The 27666-nt window shown below is 34.1% G+C and overlaps 1 protein-coding gene across 4 annotated transcripts in view; it reads left to right on the forward strand.

Annotated features, from left to right (window-relative positions):
* LOC126880185 (CD63 antigen-like) overlaps positions 1–27666 on the forward strand; it is a 218769-nt gene that overhangs the window by 182281 nt on the left and 8822 nt on the right. For 2 of the 4 annotated variants that reach the window (XM_050643960.1, XM_050643962.1), the window contains 3 exons: positions 20107–20184; positions 23781–23819; positions 26572–26723. In XM_050643960.1, coding sequence (XP_050499917.1) covers positions 20107–20184; positions 23781–23819; positions 26572–26723 — 269 coding nt within the window. The remainder of the gene's footprint in view (positions 1–20106; positions 20185–23780; positions 23820–26571; positions 26724–27666) is intronic. The other 2 variants (XM_050643961.1, XM_050643963.1) reach the window with 1 other exon arrangement.

Below are 27666 nucleotides of genomic sequence, written 5' to 3' on the forward strand. Positions count from 1 at the left end.
TAATGTGGAAAAAATTTAGTTAAATTTTTTTAATATTTAGCCGCGCCCCTGGAGCTTTGAAGAATTTGATTAATACTTTTGAATATTTAGCCGCACCGCCCCTGTGCAATTCGCCTAAGTTGGCGACCGGAAATAGGAATATAATACGAGACAGACATCAGTTTGTCTTAAACTGTTGTTAGAACATGGTATTGTTCATTAAAGGCATTTTTTTACCGCGAGAACTGAGAACGTTACGCCGTGTTGTGTCATCGTATCCAGGACTGCCTTTGTTTATTCAATCAGTTAGTGATAAGTGATAAATTACATAAAATATCCATGCAAAAAAACATTGGTCGTGTTATAGTGCAATTTGGACACATAACATAAACATGGATAAAGTTAAAACTAGGAAAACAGACATTTGCCCAATATTTGGCTTTTCTTCCGACTTAGAATGTAAAAATTGTTTGCCGACCAAAGAGGATGTGTTTCGATGTTATTTATTTACAAGAGAACAGATCAAGGGAAATTCGAGCAAGCAGCCGCCTGAGTGGGAAGTTGCGAAACTGGTTGCCAATAAAATAGAAGCTATATGGAAACTTGCTTCACTTCCAACAGTTGGTTCCAAACGCGTCATAGCCATGATAATAGCATATCATAAGAAATATCGCAACCTAAGAAAACCCCTAAAAACACGAAAATCGCCATCTTTTTTACAAAAAGTGCAAAATTTCAAACTGGACTCTAAAAAATTATTTGACATTTCTTCATGTAAATGCAGTGATTTTAAATCTTGTAAATGTGAAAAACTCTATAAAGTGCCTTTGTTAGAACAATGGTTTTTAAAGGATCAGAGGAATGATAGAAAAATGCGAATTGCTGGAGTAGATAAGTTAAATACTGAAAAAAATAAAAAAAGGGAAGAAAGGCTTCTTAAACTTTCAATACCTTCGACAAGTAGTCAAAAGATTGATTCCAACTCATGTAGAGGCGAACCCGAAAGTGAAATTTCCTCCAGCGAAGAAGACTTTACCAAAGATGAAGACTTTAAGTGGTCATATTCTCTAGAAGAGCCACAGGAGAAAAATTCACTAACGAAAACATCCAACCAACTCAGAGTTGCATTACCAAATGTTGCTCAGATTGCCGATATGACTGGTGCATCAAATCGAACAGTAGCCAAAATTGCAACAGCTACATTGGAAGATTTTGGACTTGTCACGTCAGATAATCTAATTAATGTAGTGGATAAAAATAAGGTTCGTCGAGAATTACAAAAAAGAAGAAAACACTTACAAGAAAATGCTACCAAACAAAGAAAAGACATTGAAGCTATTTACTTTGATGGTAGAAAAGATCAAACAATGAAGCTAGTTGAAGGCCGCCGTAACATTGAACAAGAGGAACATGTAGCCTTATTAGAGGAGCCGGGAAGCAAATATTTTGGTCACCTATCAATAAATCCACCAGCAAACGCTGCCAACATAGCGAAAAATATTTTATCTTATATGAAGGAAAATTTCGTTAACCCAAGAAACCTTAAAGCAATAGGCTGCGATGGCACGAACGTCAACACTGGCTGGAAGGGCGGTGTAATTAGAACAATTGAGGTTCAAATTGGAAAGCCACTTCAATGGGTTGTTTGTTTGCTACATGCAAATGAGTTACCCCTACGTCACTTGCTCCAACACTTTGATGGACAAACGAAAGGACCAAACTCGTTTTCGGGACCAATTGGTTTATTGCTGGCATCATGCGAAACCAAACCCATCCAAAAGTTTGAGTCAATTGATATCGTATTACCTGAAGTTGACAAAAATAGTTTAAGCACAGATCAGAGATATCTATATCAGATTTGTTGTGCAATTAAAAATGGTTTTTGTTCTGAAGCTTTATCTAAAAGAGATCCTGGAAAAATCAATCATGCGCGGTGGTTAACCACAGCCAACCGACTACTGCGCTTGTATGTAGCCACAACTAATCCTTCCCAGAATTTTCTTCTTTTAGTTGAGTTTATTACGAAAGTTTACGCACCTATGTGGTTTAACATAAAATCGCGTCCTTCAATTGAATATGGCTCCATACATTTATGGGAAACCATAAATAAATCAAGACACCTTCCTGAAGAAGTGAAAATAATTATAGATAAAGTGATTCAAACTAACGCTTATTTTGCCCATCCGGAGAATATATTGACAGCTATGATTGCCGACGAAAGAAGTCATATTAGAGAACTTGGTTTTCGACGCATATTAAAGGCTAGAACTAAAGATCAACCAGAAAAAGTTCGTGTTTTTAAAATCCCTGCCATAAATTGGAATGCCGAGAATTATAGTGAGCTAATTAATTGGAATGAATGCTTTTTAACAGAGCCCCCGCTAACGATGGATTTTAAAAATGAAGAACTGCTAGCAGCTATTAAAAATAGGTCGTTTTTAAATATAAGCAAATTACCAAGTCACACTCAAGCCGTTGAGCGATGTATAAAGATTGTAACAGAGGCATCTAGCAAAGTTTGTGGTCACTCGGCTAGGGACGGATTTATAAGAGTTAGACTAGAGGCAAGACAGAACTTACCTACATTCGAGAATAAGTCACAATATGTTACAGCTAAAAAGGTAAGAACATCAAATAATTAACTTTTACTTTACTACATATTATTAAATTTAGATTTACAACATAACATTTAACCCTTTCGATGCGGCTCTCTCTCCGGCGATACTCATGCCCCAGTGCGGCTATTTCTGACGTCAAAACGGTCGGCCGCTTTCGCGCTAAATAATGCGACTAAATGATTCTTTATAACGTTGTTTTATATAAACAAAATAATTGGGTAATTATTTATAATTTTTTTTATTTTTTTTTGAAACAAAATAAATTTTACAAAAAAATACAAAAACGCTATTGTTTAGAAAAACTTAGGATAGAAAGATAGACAAAAAAAATTAAAAAATTATTGCACATATTTTTGCATTCAAATTCAATGTAAACAAATGTTAACAAAACAAATAAAAACAAAAAAATTATCCATAACAAAAAAACAACAAAATTATCCATAACAAAAGAAAAACAAAATTATCCAAAACAAAAAATAAAACCAAATAGTCATTTGTTATGTAGAACTTACTTTCTAAAAATGTTTGATGGTGTGAAATCTTTCAAAACAATTCACAACACATAAAGGCACATTGCACTCACGGCACATAAAACTTGTTTCTTTTCTTTTTTTGTTTTTGGCACACACAACACATTTTCTTAGTCCAACTTTCCTACTTGTTGTGGGAGGTACATGCGACGGAAAATGCCTACAAGTAAGCCGCAATGGATTGTCGTCGACTGATCTTCGACCTGCTGACGTGCGCATTTTCCCCTTGTGATTTTCTTCCACTATCTGTTGGATGAGTGTCAGTTGAAATTCTGCCAACGAAGTTTTAGTTTTTGCTACTATATTATTCAAAACGTTTGCATTGAGCAGAACCATATCCATAAGGTGAAGGAAAACTTTTTTGTACCATTTCGCAGTTTTTCGGACGCACTCTACTGAACTCAGTAGCATGTCCGTCTTGTCTACTGCACCCATAAACTTATTGTATGCAACAATACACTGGGGTTTTACAATTGTCCTCCCAGTGAGGCGATCTTTTTTACCAGTTTCCATACCGGTGTTGTTATGTAAGCTCGTAAGCATGTATACTTCTCGTTTATCACAATATTTTAGCGACAACAATTTGTCATCACTTCGGAAACTCCATTCTCCTCTCTGAAGCTTTTCTGCCATTTGCGGCATATATTTTCTATTTTTCCGCACAGTTCCACACGCATTTGTAGCTCTATTATACAGCCATACAAACAGACTGGGGCTTGTATACCAATTGTCACAATACAAAGTATGACCTTTATCCAAATAGCGTGCCAAAAGCGTTAGCACCACATCGCCAGATTTACCCAAATTACAATTATTCGTTTGTAAGTCAGTTGTTGCTCCAGTATAGACAACAAAATCGAGAATGTACCCAGTCACTGCGTCGCATAAAACAAAAAACTTTACACCAAATCGATGTCTCTTCGAGGGTATGTACTGTTTGAAAAAGAGTCGGCCTTTGAAAAGCAAAAGGCTTTCATCTATGCACAATTCTTTATGCGGCTTGACAGCGTTTCGGAAAGCATCACGTACGTGGTCTATTACTGCTCTAATCTTGACCAAACTGTCGCCGTTTTTTGGCAGATTGTTGTCCGAGAAATGCAACATTCGCAAAATCAGAAAAAACCTGTCACGCGACATAAGCTCAGAAAATGCTGGAGTAGATAATAGTGTGTTTGTTGACCAGTATTCACTGAGGCGCAATTTTTTTACACGAGGCATCAGATATGTAATCCCAAAAAATAACCACATCTCATTGAAATCTGTATCTTTCCATTTCTTCAAACGTGACTTAGCGGATACTTCCACATGTTCACAAACGTAAATATAAAATTTGTTTGTTTCCGTAACTATATGATTTACTATATTGTCCGTAAAAAATACTTTACAAAAATCCAAAGGTTTATTTTCAGCAGTCAGCCCATCAATTGTTCAACCAACCTCTGACGAGTCAAATGCAAATGTTTTTGGTAGAAGGTCTTTTTTTTTCCAGAGAAAATCGTAGGTATTATTCGATGTTTGGTCTTCGGGCTCTTGAGCAACGTCCATTTCTTCATCGGAATCTAAAGCATTTTGCGTATTTTCTATGTATTCGTCTTCACTGTCGCTTCGAGTAAGAATTTCAAGTAACTCTTTTTCAGTATAAAACTGCCCCTTCTTAGGTCTTGGTAACGCTTTTGAAGGCCCCGGTTGCTGCTCGTCCATTATTTATAAAAACTAATAGGACGATACTGATGTAAAAATGATGCAATACTAAAGTAAAACTGATAGAAATCGCAATGTTTTCGTGTTGGGACAAGCATCGGCAATGAGTGAATAACAACATCTAAACGCAGACGTAAAGAGACCGCCCACTACTCAGCAAGCGCTAGCCCCGCCTTGAATTACCCACAAATGAACACGTGCGCAGGAAACTGCAATTGTCGGCCACAGCACTTCACGGCAAATCAAAATAACTAAATGACGTCCATAGCACTGTAGGCACGGCAAATCAAAGACGTCAAATGACGTCCGCAGCATTCAAAGGGTTAAGGGAGGGAGGCGGGTCCAACTCGACATGCAGCCACCTCCCCGTGGTGAGTTGTGGGTTGAATAAATGATGATAAAAATAGAATGTTATTGCAAAATTTAAATAAATCATCATTTTTTCAAGCGAAGAGCTGCATATTTCGAATTTTTTATTCAAGTGCATTTTTCAAAACGCCAGGGGCGCGGTTAAATATTAAAATAATTTGACCAAATTTTTTTCTCATCATAAATGGGCTTATATCTTTTAGTTTTATGCTATACCAAATAAAAAAAAAAAAATTCAGAAAAAATTTTTTTTTGACCCCTTGGGGCGGGGCTAAATTTTTTTTAATTAAAATAAAAAAAAAACTGTTTGATTGTCTGCCCATTTTGCAACTTTTTTTTACTATACCAACTTCATTTTCCAAAAAAAAAATTTTCTTCCCTTTTTCGGCCCACCCTACTGCCTAGCGACAGGACTATATCATAAAATATATCATATATTTTTTATAAAAACGCAAGCTAATTTATAGTTCATTTTTTACTTACGGTTTTCGCTGATATTTTAAAGAACCGCTTGGATGGACATGAAATTTGGCATACGTATAGCTAACATGTCAAAGAAGAGAAGTGATATTGTGTCGATGTGTGCTTTTGCCCTGGGGGTGAGTTGCACCCCTTCTCGGGGGTGAAAAAACATACGCTCAAGGCGATTATGGTTACAACGTAGAAAATCAAGAAATCTACACTACACAATGAAGACGCAACAAGAGAAAACATGTCAAGTGCTATCCTAAAACTTAAAGATAATAAAGACCCAGGAATCGATGAAATCTTCTTATAAAATCTTCGGCAATGTATTGTTTGAAAGACTTAAACATCTTACAAAGGATATTGTTGGTCAATATCAATGCGGATTTACTGATGGAAAGTCAACTATACATCAAATTGAAGCAGATTCTAGAAAAGTCACTAGAATATAACATAGATACACACCATCTCTTCGTCGACTTAAAAGCAGCCTATGACAGTGTTAACAGAACTGCATTATATATAATGCAATGATAGACTTTGAGATCCCACCTAAATTAGCTAAGTTGATACAACTAACAATGCAAACCGTAAGATCCTGCGTTAGAATTGAAGTGGAAAACTCTACGTTCTTTGAAATTAATGTAATGGTCTAAGACAGGGGGACGCGCTGGCGTGTCTCCTCTTTAATATTGCCTCGGAAAAAGCAATCATAAAATTAAATATTAGAACGAATGGAACTACTTATTTTTAATAGATCGAAGCATATTCTCGCGTTCTCTGACGATATTATGTAGTTGTAGTGGGCACACGTATGAGAGGCATGTTGCAATGTTTTACAAGGCTTGCGGACTCATACTTGCGAATTCAAATCAACACATACCTTTGAGCAAGTCAACGAATGCATGCACATATCTTGGATCGCTAGTAAACGCAATAAACACGACAAGCGACGAAATAAAAAGACACATAGCAATAGCAAACAGAACTCACTGTTCACGGTCTCCAGAAACATTTAAAAAATAAAAATATAGAACGTGCAGTAAAGCTCAATATATACAAGACCTTAATAAGACCGGTTTTGATAAATATGGGGCTGAAACGTGGACTTTATCCCAAAATGATGAAAGACTTCTTGGTATTTTTGAGCGAAAAATTCTTAGAAAGATTTTTGGGATTGTAAATGAAAATGGGCTGTGGTGTCGAAGATACAACTTTGAACTATATCAGTTATACACCGATCCAGATATTGTGAAATTCGTTAAGTACAGAGACTTAGATGGGCTGGACACGTTGCTAGGATGTCAGATCACGAATACATGAACAAATTAACATTTTCAACACCAGAGGGCACAAGAAGTAGAGGACGACCACGAAGAAAATGGATTGATGATGTGGAATAAGACCTAAAGATTCTAAGGGTCAGAAGATAGAGGAAAATTGCCAGGAATTGACAGGAGTGGCAATTTCTTTGCGAGCGGGCCAAGATCCACAACGGATTGTCGAGCCACTTATGATGATAATAATGACTGATCTAATCACTGATCACTTTACACGGAACCCGCGGAACCATGCGCAGTACGCCACTGAATAGAACAGAAGAAAAGAAATTCTTAACGATTTTATTACATATTTGTTGTTAAACAAACAGCTACAGATCAAGAGAAAATACGTATTAATATAATATTTTGTTGAAAAGTCAGTTAAATAACATTTTATTATACTAATAACTTCAGTTAATTGACTGCATATACAGGAGCTTTACCAGATGGTACGCCTATGCACACAGCTGATCCAATACACACACACCTTCTACCTCGTTGACAAAAACTTATGAGTCATCCACAGACGTTCAAGATGGCCGATTCTGCTAGAAATTTAAGGTGTTGTTGATATATGACAGACTCCTTCCTGTTTATTTTATATTCTAAGAGCGCGATGCCATCCAAGAGGTTTAACATCGATGCTTTTTAAAATCAAATGAGTTTGTTTTTACATGGATGCCTACTGCGCGGTCTTCAAGGATGCTTCTCTGTGATTGGGGTTCGATGAAGGTTGTGGTGAGAAGCAGAGCAATTCAAATAGATAATAGTTGTTTCCAATAAGTACGAGAATGTCTCAGGCTTCAATCATTGAAAACCGTCTGTTTGGTATATTACCTATCAGCCACCACTTGGTGACAGCTGACATTTTTTATCAGTTTCATCACTTGATTCGCACAGCATCGCAAAAGCTCAATCTTTTCGTTATTCAAAGGGTACCCCCCCGTTAAGATAGGCAAAATGCCCTCACTCTCAGAATTCAATTTTTTTAATTTTTTTACGTTCTGTGCAATTAAAAAATGAGATAACGCGGATTTTTACCTCGCCACCCCCCTTACCCTCCCCCCACAGCCAAAAACTTAGATTTTTAAATTTAATTTTTTTTAGTTGGGTTGCAATTGATTAAAAATTTCAAAAAATTCACACGTATAGCTGAGGCTTTTACAAAACATATCCATTTTTTATGGACCCTTAGATCGAGTGTACATAACCTCAAATTTTTTTTTAACTTTTTTAAAACCAATAACTTTTTTTTGAAGGGGGCTGCAGGTCCAATTTTTTTTGGATTTTTTCAGATTTTTTCAAAGCTATCCCTCTGATTTTTTTCAGATTTTTCCGTCAGGTGCGCCATCTTGAAAAATCCGGAAAACTGTTTTTTATGGGGTTTTTAGGGATTTTCTCCATTTTATAGACTGCAACATAGATCAACTCAAGGTTTTGTTAATAGATTATGTATAATTTGAAATAAATGAGTATTTTAGGATTATCAAAAATTGGGCAAAATACCTTTAAACCCCCCAAAAACCATGTTTTTTTAAGTTATGTAAGGGTTTTCGCGGGCTTAATGATATTATTTTTTGAGATCGATACAGCCTGAATATTTTTTTTCTTCATTTTTTTACGTTATATGTGAATAAAAAATAAGACTAATCGCATTTTTAGCACACCACCCCCCCTGCCCCCCACAAAAACGTCAATTTTTCTATTTTCTTTGTTGCAATTAATTTAAAATTTTTATGAGGCGTCTACAAAACATATCTATTTTTTATAGACCCGTGTAGGTCGAGTGTACAATACATATAACCTCAAAATTCCTTTTTTAATTTTTTAATACGTATTTTTGACTTCCAATCGATATTTTTTTAAAACGTCCAATGAATATTGTACATCTCTCTCTCGCGGACGGCTGCTTCAATACATGCTTAGCGCTCATTTTTAATTATTAAAAATAATAGTAATAAAATAATGACAAAAATTTCTTTAGGCTATTGCAGGGGGGCTTTAAACTTTGAGTTGGTCACTTTATGACTTTCATAATAATAATTTTTAGTCGAGTTATTAAGCCTTGAAAATGGCTATTTTCGCGTTTTTTAAATTTGAAAATGCATGTAACTCGACAACAGTCAATTTTATAGAGAAATCATAAGATACCTTTTTTGCTCAGCTTGATCCAGAGAATCTAAAACAAATTTGTCCAAAGTGAAAAAATTGATTTTTTGAATTCGTTTAAAAAAATGTTTAAACAATTTTCCGACCGCGGTACTGCCTGGCACCTTGTGGATTTGTTATAAGCACCTATTTTTGAGTAAGTTTGTGCAAAAAAAATAATCGGAATAATTTACCTAACGGGACAAGCATACAGCGTGGACTATTTGCATTAGGAGCCAAACGTAGATGATTTGTAAAATACACAAAAGACAAAAAAAATTAGCAGCCATCGCCAAAAAAAGTTATACGTACCTATTAAAAAACAAAAAAAATGAGGTTATAATATGTACACTCGACCTTCGGGTCCATAAAAATAGACGTTCTGTAACAGCCTCAGCTCTGCGTGTGAATTTTTTGTAATTTATAATTTAATAATTAGGTACTAACTATTCTAAATGCGACATAAGCCACAATTTAACTAAAAAATGATTTTATTAACGTTTCGACGTCCACCACGGACGTCGTTGTCAAAATACAAAATATTAATAAATTAAACAAAAATGTTGCTTGGTAAAAAAATCTTTTAATAATTTAATTTAATCTGACTTATTTATATAGATCGTCCCAAACCATTTTTTCAGTGCGTCACAGATTATCGAATTCTCTCTATCGCATTACAGATGGAAAATAAAATCATTTTTTAGTTAAATTATGGCTTATTTCCCATTTAGAATAGTTAATTACAAAAATGCTTCAGAACAACATTTATAATGTAATTGCAAACCAACTTAAAAAAAATAAAATAGAAAAATTAACATTTTTGGCTGTGGGGGAGGGGGAATAGGGGAAGTGGGCTAAAATTGCGGTGAGTCCTAATTTTTTTAAATCATATAGAACGTAAAAAAATAAAAAAATATTCAGGCTGTATCGACCTCAAAAAATATAGTTAGACCCGCAAGAATCCTTACAAAACTTTAAACAAACATGGTTTTTGGGGGGTTTAAAAGTGTTTCTCCCAATTTTTGAATATCCTAATATACTCAGTTATTTCAAATTATACATAGGTAATCTATTAACAAAACCTTGAGTTGATCTATGTTGCAGTCTATAAAATGGAGAAAATTCCCAAAACCCCCCTAAAAAAACAGTTTTCCGAATTTTTCAAGATGGCGCACCTGACGGAAAAAAAATTTGAGGTTATGTACACTCGACCTAAGGGTCCATAAAAAATGGACATGTTTTGTAAAAGCCTCAGCTACACGTGTGAATTTTTTGAAATTTTTAAATCAATTGCAACCCAACTAAAAAAAAATAAATCTAAAAATCTACGTTTTTGGCTGTGGGGGTGGGGTAAGGGGGGTGGCGAGCTAAAAATCAGAACGTAAAAAAATGAAAAAGATTGAATTCTGAGAGTGAGGGCATTTTGCCTATCTTAACGGGGGGTACCCTTTCATTAAACTACTTCACTTTACAGTGGTCCTAGCTCGACTGAGCAGCGCAGATAACCGCTTTGCTATGGTCTGTCGACATCGACCGCGACTTAACTGGTAGCATCCACCGCGACCTCCACCCACTTGTTCTGTTGTGCCTTAAGAGAAGGAAACTGAGATAGATATATGGGTTATAATACTCGAGGTCATTATGCAAGCAAAAATCTAACGGAAAAGATCCATAGGAAGGAGACGTAACTCATGGCTGAAGAACCTTAGGGAATGGTTTGGATGTAGCAACAACGAATTATTTAGAGCCGCGGTCTCAAAAGTAAAAATTGCTCTGATGATTGCCAACCTTCGAAGCGGAGACGGCACCTAGAAAAGAAGATTTTTGAACTGAAATATCTAGCAGAAGCCAATAGAAAAGGGCTTACCATCACGTGGGTATCGAAATTTTTACTGCGTCACAGTTTTCTAGTTTTTCACAAAGCAAAGCGACTTCTTCTAATTTCAATATTCTGAAAAAACTAGGCACTGTAGATGAATATGTTCAACAGACTATGTACATTCTTGAAATTACTTTCTCTTTAAAATAAGATTCTCTAAATTAAAAAATGTTTATAACAAAAAGGTTATTGCAAATTAAACACGAAAGTAAGCATTTTTGTCAATTGTTTATAATTATTAAAATAAACAATAAAATATTTTATGGTTTATATGTAGTTCATGTAGTTATATATGCGCAAAAGTTGGGTCCATAGTTTTTAAACAATAATATTTGTTTGTCCTATCTAAGAAAAACAATTTTTGAAGTGAAAACTTTAGGGACGTTGTGCGATTTTTGGATAGGGGAAAAAACATTGAATTCGCGACCGTCATTGCGACCGTCATCGCTTATGCTATATATTATTTGTATGTATATATAAATTGTATAGAAGTATTTAAATTTAAAATAAATGCAAAACCTATTTTAGGATGGGGAAAAAAGGTTTATTTCGCGACCGTCATCTCTACGGCGAAGTAAATTTTGTACGTATCTACATTATGTGTATGTATACATAAATTGTATAGAAGTATTTATATTTAAAATAAATGTAAAACCTATTTTTGGATGGGGAAAAAGGATTTATTTCGCGACCGTCATCGCGACCGTCATCTCTTCGGCGAAATAAATTTTGTACGTATATTTATTGAAGTGAAAACTTCTTTAGGGACGTTGTGCAATTTTTGGATGGGAAAAAGTATTAAATTGGCGACCGTCACCGCTTCGAATAAATAAATTTTTGAAGTGAAAACTTCTTGAGGGACGTTGGGCACTTTTTGGATGGGGAAAAGTATTAAATTAGCGACCGTCATCGCTTCGACGAAATAAATTTTTGAAGTGAAAAGTTCTTTTGGGGACGTTGTGCATTCTTGGGATGGGGGAAAAGTATTGAATTGACCGTCATCGCTTCGACGAAATAAATTTTTGAAGTGAAAATTTATTTTGGGACGTTGTACACTTTTTGGATGGGGCAAAAGTATTGAATTAGGGACCGTCATCGCTCCGACGAAATAAATTTTTAAAGTGAAAACTTCTTTAGGGACGTTGTATACTTTTTGGATGGAAAGAAGTATTAAATTAGCGACCGTCATCGCTTCGATGAAATAAATTTTCGAAGTGAAAACTTCTTGAGGGACGTTGTACACTTTTTGGATGGGGAAAAGTGATTAAATTAGCGACCGTCATCGTTTCGACGAAATACATTTTTGAAGTGAAAACTTCTTTAGGGAAGTTGTGCACTTTTTGGATGGGGAAAAATTATTAAATTAGCGACCGTCATCGCTTTGGCGAAATAAATTTTTAAAGTGAAAACTTCTTTAGGGACGTTGTACACTTTTTGGATGGAAAGAAGTATTAAATTAGCGACCGTCATCGCTTCGATGAAATAAATTTTCGAAGTGAAAACTTCTTGAGGGACGTTGTACACTTTTTGGATGGGGAAAAATGATTAAATTAGCGACCGTCATCGCTTCGACGAAATAAATTTTTGAAGTGAAAAGTCCTTTTGGGGGCGTTGTGCATTCTTGGGATGGGGGAAAAGTATTGAATTAGCGACCGTCATCGCTTCGACGAAATAAATTTTTGATGTGAAAATTTATTTTGGGACGTTGTACACTATTTGGATGGGCAAAAGTATTGAATTAGGGACCGTCATCGCTCCGACGAAATAAATTTTTAAAGTGAAAACTTCTTTAGGGACGTTGTACACTTTTTGGATGGAAAGAAGTATTAAATTAGCGACCGTCATCGCTTCGATGAAATAAATTTTAGAAGTGAAAACTTCTTGAGGGACGTTGTACTCTTTTTGGATGGGTAAAAATGATTAAATTAGCGACCGTCATCGCTTCGACGAAATACATTTTTGAAGTGAAAACTTCTTTAGGGAAGTTGTGCACTTTTTGGATGGGGAAAAATTATTAAATTAGCAACCGTCATCGCTTCGGCGAAATAAATTTTTGAAGTGAAAACTTCTTTAGGGACGTTTTGCACTTTTTGGATCGTGCAAAAGTATTGAATTAGGGACCGTCATCGCTTCGACGAAATGCATTTTTAAAGCGAAAACTTCTTTAGGGACGTTGTACACTTTTTGTATGGAAGAAGTATTAAATTAGCGACCGTCATCGCTTCGACTAAATAAATATTTGAAGTGAAAGCTTCTTGAGGGACGTAGTGCACTTTTTGGATAGGAAAAATAGTAAATTAGCGACCGTCATCGCTTCGACCAAATAAATTTTTGAAGTGAAAACTTCTTTAGGGACGTTGTACACTTCTTGGATGGGGAAAAAGTATTGAATTTGCGACCGTCATCACTTCACTGAAATAAATTTTGTGCGTAAATAAATTATGTGTATGTATACATAAATAGCATAGAGCCTACGCGTCGCGTATATGATATAGGTATAGCCCTTCTTTTTGGATGGGGAAAAAGCATTGAGCTCGTAATTTATATAGTATAAGAAGTTTTCACTTCTGTCGGCACTCCCACGAGTGCCTTCAATTTTTTTTCTTGTAAACAAATGAATTATCTGCGCCGTTTTGACCTGAAAAAAACAAATCAAAATACACTACCTGAAATGTGAAAAAACACATTATTATTCTTTTTTGCATTTTTTTATTTGTTCGTTTTTTTACTATCATTATTAATCAATTGAATTGCCTTTTAATATTTTGAAAGAATACAATTTTTGAAACACTTTATAACCCAATTTTGTTTATAAAAAAGCATTTTTGTTATAAATTGTTTTTTTGTCATCATTTTTCTTTTCATTATTTACACTGCTCTTTTCAAAATTTTTATTTGCAGTACCAATATTTCACCTCCGAGGCTTCTACAATTTGCAAGCCATAACGTGGCGTTACCAGAGAAGGTTCCCATTGTTTTCAGTCTGGTAGGATGTGGAACAACCTTTTTTGGTGTTGTTTTATGTGCTATTAGATTGAAAACTTAGTCTTTTGCTAGCAATTGCCGCTAGGGCATCCCTGCCATTTCGTTCGTTGCAATTCGTGACTGCACGCTGGGGTTTGTCCTAGTTGGGTCAGAGAAAGCAGCATATGTGCCTCCTGATAAGAGACTAATAAGTTTCGAAACCGGTAGAGGTGCTTGCTGCACTCTCTGATTGAACTGGAATAATGATGCGGCTATAGTTTCGTGTTGCAACGAAATTGAAAATGGTTATTCATTTTTGATTTACATGTTCACTCTGATTGGAGTACGAAGGGAACCATTTTCGTTGGAACTTTACCGCGCTGAGCAGATGGGATCTGAATTATAAATGGTAAAATTCCCTCATCTTCCTTAGTCTCAGCATCCGTTATGGCTTGCAAATTGTAGAAGCATCGGAGGTGTTACCAGAGAAGGTTCCACTGTTTTCAGTCTGGTAGGATGTGGAACAACATTTTTTGGTGTTGTTTTATGTGCTATTAGATTGAAAACTTAGTCTTTCGTCTGTTTAAGAATTGTTAGAAATAAATAAGTTACCATGAAAAAATTCGGTAAAGTTTTAAACATAGCATATTGACATCATAATTTATCGATTAAAACAAGTTTCAGTTTGTGGGTATGAAATTGATCTTTTTTGGCAAAAGCCACCTGCCTAATATACAGAGTGTCCCGAAAAGATTGGTCATAAATTATACCACACATTCTGGGGTCAAAAATAGTTCGATTGAACCTAACTTACCTTAGTACAAATGTGCTCATAAAAGAAGTTACAGCCCTTTGAAGTTACAAAATGAAAATCGATTTTTTTTATATATCGAAAACTATTAGAGATTTTTTATTGAAAATGGACATGTATCATTCATATGGCAGGAACATCTTAAAACAAAATTATAGTGAAGTTTGTCCACCCCATAAAAATTTTATGGGGGTTTTGTTCTCTTAAACCCCCCCAAACTTTTGTGTATAATTTAATTGCAACGTACACAAAAGTTTGGGGGGGGGGGGTTAAAGGCCCATAACCCCCATACAATTTTTATGGAGTGCACAAATTTCACTTTAATTTTTTTTAAGATGTTGCTTCCATAAGAATGCCACATGTCCATTTTCAATAAAAATTCTCTAAGAGTTTTCGATATATGCAAAAAAAAATCGATTTTCATTTTCTAACTTCAAAGGGCTGTAACTTTTTTTGTGTGCACTATTTTATATTGGTAAGTGAGGTTCAATCCACCTATTTTTGACCCAAGAATCTGTGTTATAATTTATGACCAATCTTTTCGGGACGCCCTGTATAAAACAATAATTGCTCTGTGAATTAAAAAAATATTTCTGGTTCTATGAGTCGTACAAACTTCTATTTTAAGATAGTTTTTGTATAAGATTACAGATAGTGTATTTCGTTTTTTTTTTTGTAAAGGTTAAAACAGCGCTGGTAATTTAATTGTTTATAATGCGAAAAATGGTACTTCATTCTTTTCTACAATGGTATTTCTACATCAATTATTTGTAAGTAAACAATTAAAAATGGATATACTTTTTTAAAAACAAAAATTTTAGGCCTTACGAAGAGAATGAGACCAAAATAATCTCTTGTAAATAATGACAAAGCTTACTTTCGGGTTTAATTTGTGCATTTTAAAGAGCAATTAATTTCAATAAAGTTATCTGTCGCACGTTTTCATCTACAATAATTAGTTTTTCACAATATTTAAATGAATGAAAAAATCGTTTTTTTGCTCAAATGTCAATAAAAAACCTTGACGCAGTAAAAATTTGGATACCCGCGAGATGTCACGCGTTTTCTATTGACTTCCCCCCGAATATTCCAATTAAAAAATAGCGGCCAGTAATTTTCGGTTTTTTGCTTCGAAATGCTTCATTTTCTGGGATAGGTACTACTGCTAGAACAAATTAATCACTTTTATAGATAAAATAAAGTGGATCAATAATCGAGAATTTTTATATTGCAAAGATGTTTTTTTGTATACTTTAAATCTTCGTTTCAGTGAAAATGATTTGTAATTTCTAAGAAAGCCTAGTATTCATTTCCGATAATTTCCAGTTGCTGATAGTATGTTTGCCCTCCATTTTCGCAGAACGTTCATGTTTCTCTTTCCAAGTTCACTTTACCCATTTTATAGATACTATTTTAATGATCTCTGAATATCTCAATTATCAATCATTTAAAATTTTACTGAAGCTATTTTCTTGTGGTTTATTTAACACAGATACTTTTAAGATGGTATTAAACAATCGGACCGGTGACCGACAAAGTAACAACAACTGAATCCAATTTGCAAATGGCCCTAGAACAAACTATACATACTAAGCAAGCAATATAATTGCAAAATATCTACAAAACTAAAATAACGAAAATTTAGGAAATCACAACATTAGAAGCAAGATATGCATTGATAACATCTCTTTGGAAAAAGTGTCGAATTATTTATCTGTGTTGCGATTTAGATTTTGACTATGACCAAGAAATTTACAATAAGTTGACATTCCAAATGTTCCAACTTTCTAAAGAATGTGGGAAATCATGAGAAGATCCATAGGAAACACACGAGAATAGATACAAACTTGAAATGAAATGCCAGCGAAACGTGGAGGCTAACAAAAAAGTTGAAAATAAAATCCATACTCTTGAAGTGAGATGTTTGAGAAGTGTTAGAGAATAACAACAAGAGGGACTATTATTATTAACAGGAGTGTACAAATACTGACGTATGCATCGATATCATAGCAAGAAGAAAGACGGACCTAGTGCAATCGCTTACGGCATTAAAGCAGCAGCAAAAAGAATGGGACTACACTAGTAAAACTAAGTATACCTACATATATAAAACATAGTCACAAAAAACGACAGTACCTACCCATGTTAAGCCCGTCCTCACTTACGCATCATAAACGAGGACGGTGACAAAAAGCGACAAAAAAGGTGACAAAAAGAACTTTCAGTCTGTTTTGAACGTAAAATCATCAGACATAATATTATTTATAAAGGCGTATAGGAAAACTATATGACGTGCAGCTTTACCGCCTTTATAGTGAACCTAGTATTGGTAGGTCCATCAAAATAAACAGTTTTCGGTGGCTAGGCCACTTAAAGAGAATGAACGAGGTCCGAGGAGCCGTTGAAATATATTTATAACCAAAGATTGGTTGGAATGAGGAGAATACGCAGCACTGGCGAAGCGTTCATGTAACCACTGTTACCAATGGTAACAGTTAAAAATCTTGCAAATAAATATCTTATAACGATGAATAATTTTACAGTATGATGAATCTGGTAACAGTAGCCCTGTTACCAGATTTAAATTTGGTTACAGTACCTATAAAAAGTATGCGTGCAGTTAACCATGGATGAGTGTCGCTGCGTAATAGATCAACTACTTGAAAAGTAATTCTCCTTGTATAATTTTGAAGAAAAAAATGAGATTATTGAAAATGAAAGACGTATTTTAAACAATTTAAAAAAGGAATAAAAAAAAAGTAGCTCGATATTTTAAATTTAGTTAGTACAGTGAAAATCCTTGGTTATGTGGTTGCAAGAAAAATAGACTGTATTGTTGGCCACGTCTTCTGGTTTCTACAGAAGAATGGGTGGACCAGGTTCACGATTTAAATCGTTTTAGAGTTTTAAAAAGGAGACATGAAATTTCTCCGTTACCTACATGTAAGATGTATACCCAATTTGATTCAGTTTGTCAAAACAAGAATCGAAAGATCTCTTAACTAAGCTTTTAAAGCAAATATTGCTAAACATAATGAGTTTGTTAAAAAAATAGATAGGTATATCCTTAGCACACTTATAATAAATACTGTATGTTTTTTGGCTAAACAAGAATTAGCGTTTCATGGTCATTTTGAGGGCGACGACTCTGACAATCGAGGCAATTACAGGGAATTGTTAACATTAATTGGCAAAAAAGATCAAAAATTTTACCAACGTCTAGAAACATCAACTGTTTTTTTGAGAGTTTCAAGTGATATACAAAATTATATTATTGAAGCTATATATACATTTTTTGCATCTGGTTTTGGTAACACTTTAGAAAAAGTCACGCGTCGCCTCTGATACGCAGACCCAAAGCACGAATTAAGGACTAGATAGAAGACTTACGAGTTGCCGTTAGGCTACAGCCAGACAAGCTACAATTTACAGCGCTGCAAGAGCAGTAAAATGAAGCGCGAAAAATGGGTCCCACGGTGAGTGTAGTGGATGGCCAGACTGAGCTGTAAAATACCGCTCAGCAACATAGCAACATAACCATTTTTCGCGCGTTTATTTTACTGCTCTTACAGCGCTGTAAATTGTCGCTTGTCTGGCCGTAGCCTAAATGTTCGAAGACCCAGAGAGAGGTGTAGTGAAGGAACGGAACAGATCAGAGGGCCTAACCAGTGAAGACTGATGATGATGATGATCATGTTCACAACTTTTATTTCATAATTTTTTGAAAAAGTTTTCCGCACTGGAAATCGAAACGTCAAAAAGATAAAAAATGTAATGTTCATTACAAATAATTGGGGTTTAATCCCAACTAAAAAATCTGTACCTATCTATTTTTTGTCATTAAATTCTATTCCACTATAACTGGCGTCTGATCGGCCTATAAAGGAGCGGTACGGCAAGAGATAAGGGCTTGCGGCTTGGTGATACTCCTCCATAGATCCTTACCGAAGGGCGTTGACGCCTAATAACGGTGTATAAATTCTCTTCCATCTTTTCTAAGTATATTGTCATTTTATTTTTTTCTAATAAAACCAGTAGACGTTATTATCTGCCTATAAATCCAGTTTTATTTGTAGTCCATACTTACGAACGTAGTCCATATTTATTGTTTGTGCGTGTATGCGCTGTATGTAGCATATTATGCATATTTTAGTAGGGGAGCCAAGTATACTAAATTTGCAGTTACTCGAGCGTTATGGAGACCTATTGGGTTATGAAGATTAAAAAAAAATTAAGTAAATTTTTCTATTTTAGTGGGGACTTTTTATTTTTAAATTTAATTTTCCATTTCAAACAATCGTTTTTTTCCTATTATAGCGCCATCTATCCATAATTCGAAAAAATGTCTCGAATAGAAGTTACTTATGTAGGAAACCAAATCTGCAATAAAAAGGGGGATCCTATTTAAGATTTTAAAGTAACCCATCATCCCACCTCCATGGGTGGTCGTGTTTGGTGTCATTCGATAGATTTTTGAAAAATATTGACCACGTATTTCTTAGTTTTTCGATCTGACGTTTATTTCGCGAAATATTCGCTTTTTTTGTGAAATTTTGTGACACCCATTTCCTTGCGCCCCGCTCAAATCGTCAGATTTTTAAATATACACTGTTCTGCATGTAAAGTATTTCTCATGATCGTCTTTCAGTGCGTCACAGTTTTTCGATTTCTTTCTAACGCATTAAATTGTATGTGACAGAAAAAAAAGCACGTCGGTGATTACATTTCGTCGGTGACATTTTTATAACATTTATTCTAGTTATTCTAGTTGTCGATAGATGGCGCCATAATAAAAAAAATTTTTTTTAATTAGATAATAATATTACAAATATAATCTGTATAATTTATAAGACTATACAAATCAAAGAAAATACCATTTTATAAATGCAAGAAACACATTTGATTTGTTTTTATTCTAAATTGAAAATAAAATGTGACAAACTGTCAGATTTAACTAAAATGTCATGTTAGAATAAATGTCATAAATGTGTATTATCACGGACTTACCCTTTTTCCTATCATTTGTTACGCACTGAAAAATGATCATGAAAAGAACAATACTTATCTTATCTTAAGTTGACGATTTCGAGTTTTTCTAAATATATTTTTTTTGACCCCCCTTAAGGATCTTCCCTGTATTAAGAGCCAATATATGGTAGGGGTACATTTACAGGGTACAAGGTTTCTCCCCATGTGATTTTCTGACGCGCTCGAGTAACGCTTGAGCTCCGGTAACATCATATTTTCCATACTCCACAAGTCCACACACAGAATTCTAATGTTGATCTGATTATCTGTAATTACATGTTACTTACCGCAGGTGTACCAACTCCATCAACTACTTCTGTACCTACTGCTTCTACCGCAAAACCCTCCTCTATTACTCCTACTGTTCAAAGTAAGTAAAGTACTTAGGTATATAATATGAAATAACATTTTAATATACTAATCAATATAACAATTCATACTAATAGAAATTCATTAACCAATTTAAATACCATAAACCTTTTTATGGTTAATTCATATGTGCAACATTCAAACTGGATTTTCTAGATCAAAATTTAATTTAAAAACTAAAAGTAAATAAACAGCCAATATTGTCTATTGGTAATCAAGACAAAAATTTAATGATGACAATTAATAGTTTTGTATTCTTTCTTTATAAAAAGGACGCAAAGCTCGGGTTCGTTCGGCAAAATATTCCCATAAGATTTTTTTGCATATTCACTTTCATGAGATATCCGAGAATAAGTTTTAATTCATCGCTCATGCTAAAAGTGGTCTTAATTTATTCAATAGTATATTGTACAACAAGAGAGAAAAAAGACATATTTCTCACGAGCGCAGAAGTTTGTTGGCACTAGCCGAGGCACGAGGCGAGTGCCGCAAAGCAAGCGAGAGAGAAGTATGTCATTTTCTCTCGTGTTGTACACTGTACTTTTTCTATGGATGCGTTTTTGTCAAGAGTTCAAACTTCAAAATTAAATAATTTAGGTGCTTTTAGGTATATTATATGCCTAAATTGAAATAAAACACATACATACACATAGGTATTTATTACTCTTAATATTTATATACCTTATTTATTTAAAATTATAATTCACAGTTGAACAGTCTTAAAAGGTAATGTTTTATAAGTTTTGACAAGTTTGAACACATTTTGTTTGACAAAAATAATTGTGTTTGTATTGTGCATGTTACCATGGAAATGGCGATCATATGTATGTAAACCGGCGGTGAACCCGTGAGAAAAAATATTTCTCACTGCAATGGCCGACTTTTCTCACTGCCTGAGAAATTGTTCGTTTTGAATGTATGTAAGTAGTGAGAGAAGTTGCACATTGTATAGCATCCATAGAAAAACAATTTTTTAAAACGAATTGTAAAAAATCATTTTTCTCGACCCGGACAAATTTTATTTAGTAGGGGAGGCTTGGATGCTAAATTTTCAGTTACTAATGCGTCATGGGGACCTATTGGGTTGTGAAGATTAGGTCATAAAACCAAAAAAAAATCAGTTAAGTTTTCATTTGAGTGGAGATTTTGCATTTTTTAATTTAACTTTATATTTTTCAATGGTTAAAGAACCTCAGAACATGGTTCAACACAACATCTGTGCAGCTTTTCCGCGTTGCTGCAGATAAAGTGAAGATTGCCATGAGGATCGCCAACATTCGTCACGGATAGGTACATCAAGAAGAAGAAGATATTTTCCAAAAATTGTTTTTTCCGATTATATCGCCACTATCCATAATTCAAAAAAATGTTGTTCTGAAGCTATTTCCTTGTGGCATTTTTGCAATTAACATGATCGTTGTCAAAATACAAAATATTTATAAAATACCCCGAACTTACGCGATAGGTGGGACCGAGCGATAATCGCGTAAGTCGAATTCGCATAAGTCGGGGTATAATTTCGTATATGTATGTATGTATATAAATTATTTTAATTGGGACCGGAAGTTAAAAAAATGCAATTTACTTTATCAACACTTTCCGCTTTCTGAAATGCTATGATTGCTATGTCAATTACAGCGACTTTTGAATCGGCTGAACCAACCAAACTCTTAATCTTTAGCGATTTCTTCAGCATCCTCCTTCAATCTATCAAAAATTAGCTTAGCTTGGGAGCACACTGTGTTCTGGTCAATAGGACAATTTTTCACATTCACCTGATTATCACACCATAATTTTACATTGTCTCCATATCAGTGATAATACCATGACGTTTACATTCGATGGTGGAATTTAAAGATTGTGCACTTTTTACAGCATTGAGAATTTTTTCCTTGCACATTATAATTGTTCTGACCGTCGATTTCGATAGATTAAACTTCTTTGATAATTCACAAAATTTCATTTTTGATTCAAAATATTTAATTACGTTAAGTTTACATTTCAAAGATAACTTTGTTTTTCTAATAATGATAAGTTTTTCTTTTCTAAATCCACAAGGAAAAGAAAATGTTTTCCTGTAGTTGGCTGTATACCATCAATCACAAAATTGGACAAAATCCTTTGTAAAAGGTATACAATTTTATTAAAATCCCTTAAAAGGGCTACATCACAACGAAACGTTTTCGATTTTTATAAAAAATCATCATCAGTGTTAGATATACTGGATGCTAGCTGAGCCACAAAAGAAAAATATCCGGGTAAAAACCCTTTACATATAATATAGATGCCTTAAAAATGCATACTTTGATAAAAAGCCTTATGATGGTTACATGGCAACTAGGATAATGCCCTAAGGTAATGTATTGAAATTTCCCAGCACGTGGGATGCAAATTGAGTTGTTTACATTTCAATAACTTAATGGCAACTCAATTTGTAAACAACTTAATTTGGATCCCACGTGTTGGGAAATTTCAATACATTACCTTAGGGCATTATCCTAGTTGCCATGTGACCATCATAAGGCTTTTTATCAAAGTATGCACTTTTAAGGCATCTATATTATATGTAAAGGGTTTTTACCCGGATAATTTTCTTTTGTGGCTCAGCTAGCATCCAGTATATCAACACTGATGATGATTTTTTATAAAAATCGAAAACGTTTTGTTGTGATGTATCCCTTTTAAGGGATTTTAATAAAATTTTATACCTTTTACAAAGGATTTTTTCCAATTTTTTCTTTTCTAATTTTATACAGGCGGATCAGTTTTACTTCGTTTGGATGACATTATTACTCTTTTAAGTCTTCTTAGGTATAAAACAAAAAATCCCTTTATAAAAGTAACAAACACCCACTCCATTAGACAAAACTAAGACAAAACTGTAGATAAGAAATACCTAATACAAAATAAAATCGCTGGTTCCGTGTGAAAAGTCCAAACATGTACATTGGATGAGCAATAGTGTGTGGCTGGTAATTCTATCTCGTCCGTAGATAACTAAACGATTGTGTGGCGCTCACATAATGAATCAACAAGATTTTAAAATCGCATATCAAATAACAAATCGACAAGATTTGAAAATCGCGTAACTCTGGGTTCGCGTAAGTCGGGGTAGCGTAAGTCGAGGTATTACTGTATTTCACTTGAGTTCTGTTAAGTTCATACTCTAGTTATCCGGAGGTGAAAACACCGGGCCTAAGAAAATAATTATTGCCAATAACTTAGGTAACATTGTATATTGTATACCATTGTCTGACCACAACCTATGGTTTTTTTCATGAAGTTCCACAATTGCTATTGGTTTTTCATGTTCTAAAATGTTGCATTTGCAACAAAATATTTAATATTATTGTTTTATTTCAATACATATTTTTAAAATATAACAATATTGAGAATAATAAAAGAAAATTGATTTAGAAAAATGTTGAGAGTATTTTTTAATATTTCTTACATGTATAGGTACCATAATAATTCTTATAGTTCGTATCGGTTCATGTTAGTTGATTAAGTATTTTTTATTTTCCAAAACAAATTAAAATGTAATTAATATTCTTGGAACTTTTTGTACTGTTGAATAATTGCTTTTATTTATCTTAGGTACAACTACCAATGAGACTAGCGCACAACATCCCAATCGTAAGTATTAAGAACCATATCAATAAATTATAAATACATATTTAACAGGTTTATAGTGAATAGTTTTGAGCGAAAAATCCCAAGAAGAATATATGGAGGCATAAAAAAACAAGGTTTGTGGCGCAAGCGTTACAACTTTGAGTTGTATAGAAATTGTGGAGAACCTGACGTTGTACAATTCATTAAGGTAGCACGCCTTAGATAGATAGGTCATGTAATCAGGCGAGAGGAAGATGCCATAGTCAGAAAAGTTTTTGACCGAAGAGGGTCGATAGAACAACGAGCAAGAGGAAGACCGAGACTTTGGTACCAAGACAACTTAGAAAATTATTTAAAATCTAATAGAAGTAGGTTGAATGCTCGAATATATAGAATTTATAGGAATAAGAGGCAGATTTCAAGCATATAATTTAATCAAATCTTGCCCAAGTATACTTTCGCTAACTTAGTTAGCATCATCAGGGGCATTTCGCCAAAGCAGGAAGATATCCCAGCAAAGTGTAGATAGCATTTGTACGGCAAGAAATTAGGTAATTTAAAGACTTATAAATAACATTAAACACACACTGGACGAAGGACAAACAGATCAAAAATTAGTCAATATTTGCCGGATGATATGCCAGAGACGGGAGCGAATTGAGGATTGTTCTGAAGAAGGCTTTGGCTCATAAAGAGCTGCAACGCCACTGATGATGATAGTTAATAGTTAAGTTAGTAATTATTAGTAGTAATTACACGAGAGCTCTAAAATTATCGATTTGCATCCCGAGTGACACTTTGACAGTTTTAATTTCACGACCCGAAGGTTCCCGAAGGAAGACAATCAGTGGAAAGACCACGAGAACGATGGAATGACAACTTACTGGAGGCACATTTAAAAACAGACATAGTCATGTCTACACAAAAAGAAGAATAAAAGAACTCAATATCCATTTAAACTCATTAATATTTATTTGATCTTCTGTGCGCCATAAAATAATTCAATTTATTTAAAAAGTCAAATCAAACTAAAAATTACAAATATGTACTAAGTAAATATGTAACTCGATTAAAAATTTAGCAACTTTACTTCCTAGTGGTACAATTCCAATTTCTTTAATATATCGGGCCGTGTTACGGAAGGTATCAAGTCCCTTCTTTTCGAAATACTTCTTTGATAACTCCTGCCCTTTTTCTGAGGGGCCTTAAAAGTTTTTTATCTTTTCTTCGTCATACAACGGTCATACCTACAAGAATACTAAACCGTTCTATGTCTTCGCACAGCAGTACCAAAAAAATAACTTTATCATAGATAAAAGTGTTAGTAGGATTGGGTAGAATGCGATCTTACTCTTAAAAAAATATGTCACGTATTTCAGCGCCACCTGGTTAATTGGAAGGGTACCATAATCTAGCCTACACGCTAGTTACATAGCCTCCATACGGTACTTCGTACTTCCAATATTTAATATTTTATTCAAGTAGAGAATAAAGGTAAAACACAAACAACTTTTCTTTCTTAATTATTTATTTATATAATGTGACATTTTACATAGAAATATGAGTATTTAATTTGGATTAAAATATAAATATGTTTACTTTTTGAACTTTTCCACCGTCTGCTCTGCACATAACAGCTGATCGGAGCCATTTAACCTAACAACAAAAAGCGATATAAAATGTGTATTTTAAATCCGTTGGATAAACTATACTCTACAGTACAATCAGAAAAACTTACCTTTAACTTTAAAAAGGTACTCTTACAAAATAACAAAAATAAAAAAACACGACTGAATAATATTATACTTTTTATGGTGACACAAACACAAAATAAAAAAATAATGACTGAACACAAACAGCGCACGCTTTGTCAAAAGTCACGTTCCACGATGCTACGATGCACGAAAGTAGCGCTTCGCACGTAAATTCGGTCTGGAAGTAAACTAAAAATGCGATTACATTTTAATTTACTAGAGTGCGCGGTGTACGATTTTTATTTCTTATCGATTCTTATTCGCTCCGTGACTGACTGACGCGACCCCTAGCGTAGTCGCCCGACATTTTTGGCGACCATAATTTGACGTTAAGCATATGATACACATAATATGCCATATTTGACGTTATTGTTATATTTATTTACCATTTTTGATAAAATTTGTTATACAAACAATAAATATGTCAAGGAGACAGTCAAGGACTAGTCCACGACAAGTGAAGCTTGCGCACTTTAAAATAATTTAAATAATACCGTTGATAGATAAATGTACAAGGTATATTTACTATTAATTAAAATTATTAATTAATTATTAATATACTGGTATATTTATCAATACACGATAATACATTAAATAAATATGATATGGAATTAAAGTGCGCATGCGGTGACTTTTAGTCCACGACAGGTTCCGCGAACGAACATAATGACACTGACATTACAAAAATTCGCCAAAATTGTCATATTTCGGCGCTACGGACGCTGGCATAGTTTCGTGTAACCCCACCATGATCACGCACGGAGCGACCACCACCACCATGGCTTCTACACAAAAAAAAGAAAATTTTTGCTGGCTGGTAATATTTTGACAGTTTTGATAGCAGTTTTTCTATCCAAATACAAAAAACTTCTCAAGGTATCTCGCGACTAGCAAATAAAAATTAGACATAGAAAAGCAGAATCTAATGAGATTTTTAATACTTTTTTGCTATAAATAAAGCTTTTAAAGATTTAAATTAGTATTTATTAAAATGTTAATGATATTTTTTCAAATATTAGCAACTTCATCTAGAAGAAAACGACGAGATGTTTCACAACCAGCCACCACCACATCTCCCTACAATATTGGATGTGAGACGGCATTTGGAAAATGGGTTAAAGCTCATGCTGTAGACATCGGAGCAGTGTGTTTCACATTAGCAGTGTTACAAGTAAGTATAGTCCAATTATAGCCAATATATTCCAATATACAGGGTGTCCCGAAAAGATTGGTCATAAATTATACCAGACATTCTGGAGTCAAAAATAGTTCGATTGAACCTAACTTGCCTTAGTACAAATGTGCTCATAAAAAAAGTTACAGCCCTTTGAAGTTACAAAATGATAATCGATTTTTTTCAATATATCGAAAATTATCAGAGATTTTTTATTGAAAATGGACGTGTATCATTCTCATAGGAGGAGCATCTTAAAACAATATTATAGTGAGATTTGTCCACCCCATAAAAATGTTATGGGGGTTTTGTTCCCTTAAACCCCCCCAAACTTTTGTGTACGTTCCAATTAATTCATTATTGTGGTACCATTAGTTAAACACAACGTTTTTAAAAATTGTTTGCCTCTTAGTATTTTTTCTACAAGAATAAAAAACCGCTAAACGCCGTAAAAATGAGTGGCGCATACAATATTCCAGCTACAAAAGATCTGATATGAAAATTACGTGGCGCGAAAATGTATTTTCATTTTGATGCAAAACAAAATTCTAGTTTTATTTTAAAAGATTTTTCCATAATATTTGCTAAATTTGAAGTAAACGCGCCACAAAAGAGTTTCAAAATTCAAACTGTATCAAATTTACTCTTTTGTGGCGCGTTTATTTCAAATTTAGCAAATATTATGGAAAAATCTTTTAAAATAAAACTAGAATTTTGTTTTGCATCAAAATGAAAATACATTTTCGCGCCACGTAATTTTCATATCAGATCTTTTGTAGCTGGAATATTGTATGCGCCACTCATTTTTACGGCGTTTAGCGGTTTTTTATTCTTGTATCAGGAGTTTTTCAAGTTATATACAAATTAAATGTATGAAGTTGAATGCAATTTTTCTCGATTACACGTCAAGCTTTATAAATGGTCACCTTTGTCGCATCGA

This window comes from Diabrotica virgifera, chromosome 2 (genome assembly GCF_917563875.1).
Source record: "Diabrotica virgifera virgifera chromosome 2, PGI_DIABVI_V3a".
NCBI classification, from domain to species: Eukaryota; Metazoa; Arthropoda; class Insecta; order Coleoptera; family Chrysomelidae; genus Diabrotica; species Diabrotica virgifera.